The 8,816-nt window shown below is 48.9% G+C and overlaps 1 protein-coding gene across 1 annotated transcript in view; it reads left to right on the forward strand.

Annotated features, from left to right (window-relative positions):
* ADAM33 (ADAM metallopeptidase domain 33) overlaps positions 1-8,816 on the forward strand; it is a 106,002-nt gene that overhangs the window by 82,804 nt on the left and 14,382 nt on the right. The window contains 4 exon segments of the mRNA XM_087962633.1: positions 3,182-3,259; positions 5,477-5,527; positions 5,529-5,583; positions 6,364-6,511. Of these exon segments, the coding sequence (XP_087818759.1) occupies positions 3,182-3,259; positions 5,477-5,527; positions 5,529-5,583; positions 6,364-6,511 (332 nt within the window).

Raw genomic sequence — 8,816 nt, forward strand, 5'->3', positions numbered from 1 at the left:
CTGGGCACCCCCAAATTTGCACATAAGGCTGTCCTGGTTCTGTCCCAGTGGTGCTTTTTCCAAAAGGTAACTGGACTTTCTTGCTTTATTTTTCTAAAAACGTGTTGCTTCTAATCCAAGAAGCTTCTTCCGTTCTTCTCCAGTTCGACCTGAAGAAGCTTCTTGGATGTGAAGCAAAAGGTCTTCAAGGAACAACCCCCCCAAGAAGGTCTAGTTTCCTTTGGGGAAAAACATCTTTGGGTCAACTCGGACCTGAAGGATTGGAGAGTCTTCTCGGACATCTGCAGGTTCTCTTTAACCTCCATTGAACCTGGGTTTGTGCAGATCACCCCTGGCACAAGGTCCTCAAAGGGTGATGTCCAGAGGTGGTATATTCATCCGGTTCGGATCGGTTTTGGAGAACTGGTAGCGGAAATGTTGAGTAGTTTGAAGAACCGGCCAATCCCACCCTGACTGGCCCCGCCAGCCCCATCTCTTCTCTGCCTCTCATCGAGTCCCAGCTGATCGGCTGGGTCTCCTTTGGTTGCCCTGCCCAGGAGAACGGAGCTGGAAAGCAGGCTAGTGGGTGGGGAGGGAAGGGGGATTTTGCAGTATATCCTTCCCCTGCCACACCCACTCAGCCACGCCATGCCCACAAAACCGGTAGTAAAAGAATTTGAATACCACCACTGCTGAACTTCCAACTTCTTTGGTTGCCCTGCACAGGAAAACAGAGCTGGAAAGCAGGTTAGTGGAGTGTGGAGGGAAATGGGGATTTTGTAGCATATCCTTCCCCTGCCACGCCCACCAAGCCACGCCCACAGAACCGGTAGTAAAAAACATTTTTGAATCCCACCACTGGTCATAACCCGCAAACCGGCTGGACTATTTTAACGGCAGGGTAAGCTAGAAAAAGTACAGGTACTCCTCGACTTATGACCACCGTGCAGCCCCAAAATTATGTTGCTAAGCGAGACGTCTGTCAAGGGAGTTTTTTACTCCATTGGACGACCTTTTCCTTCCACAGTTTGCAAAGCAAATACACTGCGGCTGTTCGGTTGGCAACACGGTTGCTAAGTGAAACCGGCTTTCCCGTGGACTTTGTTTCTCAGAAGGTCCCAAAAGAGGATGGCAGGACCCCACACCCCCCCCACTCCTCCCCAGGACGCTGCGACCGTCCTAAATACGAGTCGGTTCGTCAAGCGTCTGAATTTGGATCACGGGGGACATTGCAAAGGTGGTAACTTGTGAAAAACGACAGCAAGTCACGTTTTTCGGTGCCGTTGTAAAGTTGAACGGTCACTAAATGAACCACTGTAAGTCAAGGACTAACCTGTAATTTCGGGTTCGGTACCTGCATCTCTTCACAAATGTGATGCATGTGTGAATGCAGATGTCAGGGGTTCCGATGGATGCCCTAAGTAAACCATGAGCCTTAACCAAGTTTCAAAAGAAATCCAGTTATTTATTAGGAGCAACTTTGGCAAAGTATCCAAATGAAGTCAGCTCTGCCTGACGTAATTTATGGCCCACCTATGACCCTGTTTCTCCCCGCTCCCTCCAGGGTGTGTCATAAATCACATTCTCCAACTAAGCACTTTCACCGGCTGTAGAGATCCCATCTCTCGCCTCTCCGGTTGGTCTCGGTAGCTTGGGATACAGCCTTGAAGAAGATACGTGTGGAATATACTTCTGCTTGTAGCTGAGCCAGGAAAGCTTTACGAGTTGACAGCAGATGGTGAAAGCTTCACAAAGTGCTCAGGATACAGTAAATACAGATTGAGTTCAGGGGTCTCGAACCTTGACAACTTTAAGCCTGGTGGACTTCAACTCCCAGAATTCCCCAGCCAGCTTTGCTGGGAGTTGAAATCTGCCAGGCTTAAAAGTTGCCAAGGTTGGAGAGCCCTGAATAATAGCCGCCTGCTGTCTTCTCCATGCTGTTGTTTTGATCAAGGCTTATGGAGGACACATGTTAGTCCCCAAACCCTTTTTCTTTATTTCAACAGCTGTGAATGTTAGTCATTCACAGCTCGTAATGAGTCTCAAAAGAGTTTGTAAAGAGTCCCACAGAAGTCTGCCAAAGTCCTTCGGGATAAGTCCGATAAGCACCCACTTTTATCTTCCTTCAAATGCTGCCAACGACTCAATTTCCAATTAGTTCTACAAGGCCAAAACAGAGCACAAATTCAACAGCAAGCTTCAGGTTTCAAACCAACCAGTATGGACAAAGTTGCTTCCTGCAAAGACTCCTGTCCCTTTGCTCCTCCTTTATTTCTTTTGTCTTACCAATCACCTCCAAGCCTTACTCCCAAGTCGCTCCTTTTGTCTCAACTGTTCTTGCCTTCTGGCAGTTCTGTGCACACGCGCACTGGGAACAGGCTCCCGCTATTCCTCTGCCTCACTGCTGCCAGATTCTGGAGGCTCCAGAATCAGCACATAACTCCCAGAGGGCCCTGGCCCCATCTCTGCATCGGATGCAGGACACTTCATCCAAGCCCTCCCCAGACTCCCGGATTGGCCCATGTTCCTCCCCACTGTCTGACTCTGCTGCCATCTCCGCAGATTGCCGGCGGACAACAACAACTGTTGTGTCATAGAACAAACACCGGTACAACCCCACGGGATCCCCTTCCCCGATCTATTAAGGCAGGGGAATCTCCAAACATGGCAACTTTTTAAGACTTCTGGACTTCAACTCCCAGCATTCCTCAGCCAGCTAGGGCATTCTAGGAGTCGGAGTCCACAAGTCTTCAAAGCAGCCGTGTTCTGAAGAACCCCCTGCATTAAAGGGGGGGTGGAAAAACAATTTTAAACTTCTTGCAAACCCGCCCCTTTTCGTCTCAATAAAACTCATTAAGGAGAACTTCGAGGGACTCTCGCTTGGGAGAATTACTTCTGCTTTGAGACCAAGGAATCCATGGGCAGCTTTTCTTGCCCCCATTTATTTGGCATTCTTCATTTTGGGTACACATCTTGCCTCCTGCATCCAATTTGAACAATGAGTAGCAAAGTTGGTGCCTCCAGTGGGGGTGACTCTTTGAACATTTGAACGACCAATTTAGGACAGGTTGTTGGGAGAGAAAAAAAATCTATTTACGTGGGATGATGCGACTTGATGGCACCTAATCCATCGCTCAGATTTTTTTAAAATCAGAATTGACTCTAAAATCAATGCTAATTTGCTAATGTGACTTCCTCGCAGGTGTGCAAAGACCAGCGGTGTCAAAACGCTTCCTTTTTCGACCTGGACAAATGCATCTCCAAATGTAACGGCCATGGGGTGAGTTAGCAGTGAAAACCTTTAATTTATTTCTGAAGTTCGATGCTGACTTTTTTTTTGTTTGCGGATATTTTTTGGGCAGAAAAAAATGAGACAAGAGTTTCATTTAATGCATTGAAATGTTCAGACAAGAGGCCGTTTTTGACCTGGAGGCAGGTGTTCTGTCCTAGGCCTCCCCTATTCTGAGCTCCCAGCAAAAACCTCCTTTATTACATTAATGTGAATTTATTTCATTCACAATCAGCCAACGGCTTGCGAAGGTAGACTAATTAGCTCAGACCTTTATCAACCCTGGAACGCTGCCTGGTAAATAGTTCCACACTCAGTGCTGACAGGGAAGGCTGCATTATATAGACAAATCTTCACGAGGCTGGAACGAACGAACGGGCGAGTTTTTTCCTGCAAAAGCCCCCTCCCCTTTCGCTTCTCTTTTAATCCTGATGAGAGGGTCTTTCATTGTCCACCTGTGGCCTTACTCCCACGTCGAAGCTGAGTTCTTAATTGTGCCTTCCTTTTGGCAGTTCTGTGCATGTGCAGGCTGGGAACTGGTTCCAGCTGCTCCCCCACCTCACTGCTGCCCGACTCTGAAGGCAGCTGATAACTGTCAGCCTGCCCTGGCCCCATCTCTGCCTCCGATGCAGAGTCCTCGACCAAGCCTTCCTCAGCTTCCAAGACTGACCCAGGTTCCTCCCCAACCTCCTCACTGTCCGACTCTGCTGCCAGCTCCACCAGCGCACTGGCGGGGCACAACGCCAGGTGTGCAAATAAACCCTTTTGCACATGTCACTAGCAGCCCCGTAGATCAGGGGTCTCCAACCTTGGCAACTTTAAGACTTGTGAACTTCAACTCCCAGAATTCCTCAGCCAACTGTTCAAAGTTGGCACTGGTAAAAAAAAAAAAAAAAATAGGATTTATGGCTGTTTTTTTCATGCTTACGACCATTGCACCATCCCTGTGGTCATGGGATCAAAATTCAGGCGCTTGGCAACGGGCTCGTATTTATGACGGTCGCAGTGTTCCAGAGTCACCCCATCCCCTTTTGCAATCTTTTGAGGAGCCAAGCCGAGTGGGAAGCCAGATTACCCTTAACCACTGTTTGACTACTAAATGAAGGCGGATATAGGTGTCCCTGGATAATGTAAAGATCCAATCTGGGTCAGGATTGGAGGCAAGGGTGGGATTCTACCAGTTCGGATCGGTTTGGGCAAACCGGATGTTAAATTTGCATCTGGTTTGCCGAACCAGAAATCTGAACAACTGGCTGGCCCCCTCCTCTCCCAGGAGCCTCCAAGCAGCCCATTTTTGATGCAGGTAAGTGCAGGGTCTGCGCGGAAGCTTTGGGAAGTTCCTGGAAGTTCTGGTAGGCCACGCCCACTGTGGCCACGCCCACCCAGCAACCGGGCAGTGAACCGGATGCTGGGATTTTTTGGAATCCCACCCCTGACCGGAGGGTTAGTTTTTTTTTTTTTTTACTAACTTAACAACCACAGAGATTCACTGAACAACTGTGGGAAGAAAAAGGTCGTAAAATTGGGGAGAGGGGTTAAATCACTTCACAACTGTCTTGCTTAGCGACGGAAATTTGGGGTTTCCGCTGTGGTTGTAAGTCGAGGAGTACCTACGTCTTGGAATAGAAGATGAATGCATCATTTAATCGGCAGTCTCTCCACCCCGACGTTGCCAATCCTACGTGCCAAAATGTAACCAGGATATTTTCAGGCTCGGAGTAGGTTCGGAGTAAGCTTGGAGTAGAGAGTTAGGGTCATTTTTCAACGACTTTTTAAAATTGGGACAGTGTTCTGACTTACAACCTGTGGTTCCCCCCCACCCCCCAGTCTCCATCTGCTATATGACCCCCCCATAAATGATTATTTTAACGGGTTGCGGTGGTTGAGCTAAGCCGTCGCGCGACGTCTTGTTGAACCACTGCTTCCCTCAGTTGTGGTTGTAAGTCGAGGACCTCCTGGATTTCTTTAGGACGCCTGCGCCCGTTGAAAAGGGAAAAAAAAAAAAAAAAGGAAGAAGCCAAGGAGGTTTGCTGGTTCGCGTGGAGGGGCGGGAAGGAAACAAAAGCACTCGGGCGGGTGAAGGGAAATATTCTACCCTGGGATGGCATCAGGAGGTTCTGGAGCTTTGAGGACTGTATTGGCTTTCCTGTACCTGGAGCCCCGGAATAAGTTTTGGGCCTCACTCCACCGGTTCTCTGCTTGTCTTAGGTGTGTAACAGCAACCAGAATTGTCACTGCGATGCTGGCTGGGCTCCTCCTGCTCTGCGAAGCCGGGGCTGGGGGCAGCGTGGATAGTGGCCCCGTCCAGCAAGACCGTGAGTAGCCCCTGCTGCTTCTCCTCCCTTCTCTTTCTCCTTTCCCTCCCTCTTTTCCTTCTTTCTCCTTCTCAGCCTTCATTTTCTTCTTCCCCTTCTTCCCCCATCTCTCTTTTCTTCTCCTTCTCCCCCTCCTCCTCTTCCTCAGCCTTCTCTTCTTCCTCAGCCTTCCTTCTCCTCCTCTTCTGCCTTCCCTTCTTCCTCCTCCCCTCCTTCGCCTCTTCTTCACCCTCCTCTTCTTGCCCCCCTCCTCCCCTCCTTCTCCTCCTCCCCTCCGCTTCTTCCCCCTTCTCCTCCTGCTCTTCCTCCTCTGCCTTCTGTAAGGGATGGATGGATGGATGGATGGATGGATGGATGGATGGATGGATGGATGGAAATAAGGATGGATGGATAGATGGATGGAAGGGATGGGGGGATGGAAGGAAGGAAGGATGGAAATAAGGATGGAAGCATGGATGGATGGAAGGATAAATAGATGATGGATGGAAAGGACGAAAGGATGGATGGATAGGTGGAAGAATGGATGAATGTAAGTGAGGGATGGAGGGAGGAAGGAAGGAAATAAGGATGGAAAGGTGGATGGACAGATGGAAAGATGGATTGTAAGGGATGGATGGAAGGAAGGAAGGATGGAAATAAGGATGGAAGCATGGATGGATGGAAGGGATGGATGGATGGAAGAGCAGATGGGTGGATGGAAGGGATGGAAGGATGCTAGTCTGTCTGGGCAACCGAAGCCTGCAGCTGTGACCATCTCCTCCTGCTTGGACCTTTTCACAGATTATGAAGCCATCTTGACTGTTTTGCTGGTCATCTCCCTGCTGGTTGTAACTGCTCTGCTCCTGGGGCTCTACACCTGCTACAGACGGGAGAATTCGCTCCTCCACAAGTGGGCCAAGGGCTTCAGGAAGAGAACCAAGACGTGCAGGTGGGCAGCTCCCTCCCACCTGCGAAGCCCTTCCCTCCCACCTCTTCTCGTCACCCCCTTACCCTGAACCCCGGTTTCACTTCTCGCCATTAGTGGGTGGGTTCATCGCAAGGATAACTCTCCCACCTGGCTCTTTTTCATGGAAAGACACCCCCCCCAACCGCCCCCCTCTTATTCACCGGCGGCCCTCCTTCACACAACCTGCTTTTAACCCAGTTGCAAACAAACCCAGTTTTGGGGTTTCATCAAGCCACCCTGTTCTGACTCAAGCCTCATTCAAAGCAAACAAACACCAAACAGAGGTAAAAGCAAAACCTTGTAATGATTCTTTACGAATTCCTGTTCCTTCCCGGTGAAAAGGCTGTTTCAAACTCATCGTCTCTGATAAGAACGAGCTTTGCCAAGGTGGTGCGAGGCTGCCAAGAACACGAGATAAAGTTGCCCAGAAATATTTCAAACACAAAGAATCTCCAAACTCCAACCAAGACAGTCTAAACGCCCACAAGGCTTGAGTGCAAAAATGTCTTTGCTTCCTGCAAAGAACTCCGGTTTCTCAGCTGGCTTTTATCCCTTAAGGGAGGGGCCATCACCTTGCAGCCTTACTCCTGAGTCACCCGTGCTGCTGCAGCTGCTCTTTCCTTCGAGCAGCCCTGTGCACATGCGCACTGGGCACAGGCTCCTCGGGGGCCTCTTCCTCACTGCTGCCAGTCTCCACAAGCTCCAAAGGCAGTACTCCACTCCCTGAGGGTCCTGGCCCCATCCCTGCATCCCACGCAGGCCCCTCACCTGAGTCCTCGCTCTCCGAGACCTCAGCCGTCCGCACCTGCTGCTGGCGAACCACAACACATCAATTCCCCTCTGATGGGTCCCCGAGGCCAAGCCAATTCTCATCTGCCCACGATGAAACCACGGCTAATCGAAGGGTGGGAATGAGCTCTTTGAGCGATCTGGTTGTGAGAAACGTGGCTATAGAATTACTAGCAGGGTACCCGTGTTTCACTACGAAACTATGTGGTCGGGCTTAGTTTATGGGTTGGAAAATAAGGGGGGGGGGGAAATTCTGCCTCTGCCTACCAGCCTCCATCAGTATTCACCTGGCTAGCGTCCTGTCAGTGAGAGAGTTGAGGGCTGTTTGGAAACTGAAAGAGTATTTGATGTGTGAGCAAGAAGGAGACAGCAAGGAGCCTGGGCGTGGCTTAGCTCAACTGTTCTGCCCTAAAGCTGCTTGGTGCTCTGAAACTAAAACTGAAACTCCTCTGCTTGTGTTTTGCCTTTGGGAGGGATTTCTTTTCAGGTGGGGAGGGAGAATAATAATAATAATAATAATAATAATAATAATAATAATAATAATAATAATAATAATAATAATAATAATAATAATAATAATAATAATAATATAGGAAATACTAATGCTCTGATGGTCATTTCCAAAAATCCTTTCTTAGTGAGCCCCTAGGAGCCAAGAGGAATCTAGGTGCCACATTTCAAGTTTGCAGGCTTTGCAGTTCTGGGGATGTTGTGATGACGCGTGAGTGGCATTTCCCTTTTATATATATAAAAAGAAGAAGATAGAATTACAGAAGGATAATGGAGACAATCCAACACTATTCATTCAAGGCGGCAAACTTAATTATGTACAACATCATTGCAAGAATTAGGTCGCCATTCGGCTGTCATCATCTCCCTTCTTGTAAAATGAAAAATAATTAATCCCCGGGGAGAAAAAGACGATGGAGGAATCATTGAAATGGATGGCAGCTTCAAGTGGGGGGAAAAAAAGGAAAGGACTCCGAAAGAACATTTGTTCTATCCCCCAAGCTTTGGGCAGGTAGTCTTCGGCTTATGACTGTCATTGAGCCCACAATTATGGCCATCAATCATCCAGAGATCGTCTTGGACTTACGGCCATCGTTAAACCCACAATGACAGCCATAAAGAAATCGTCCTCCACTTACAACCATCATTAAGCCCATAGTTATGGCCATCAGTCATGTAAAGATAGTCCTTGACTTATGACAATAATTCAACCCACAATTACAATCATAGCCCTTGATTTATGACCATATTTGAACCTGCAATTACAGCCGTGAACAGATAGTCCTCGACTTACAATCATAATTGAGCCCACAATTGCAGTCATAAACCATCTACAGCCATGATGGTGAACCTATGGCACGCTTGCCACAAGTGGCATGCAGAGCCATTCGTGCCGGCACGCGAGCTGCAGGCAAACATACCGCACTGTGCACGCGCGCACCTTGCAGCTGATTTTTGGCCGGTTTGAGGCCTTCTGGGGCCTCCTAAC

This window comes from Notechis scutatus, chromosome 4 (assembly GCF_049901735.1).
Source record: "Notechis scutatus isolate UNSWTSFEM ecotype Mainland chromosome 4, rNotScu1.2, whole genome shotgun sequence".
Taxonomy (NCBI): domain Eukaryota; kingdom Metazoa; phylum Chordata; class Lepidosauria; order Squamata; family Elapidae; genus Notechis; species Notechis scutatus.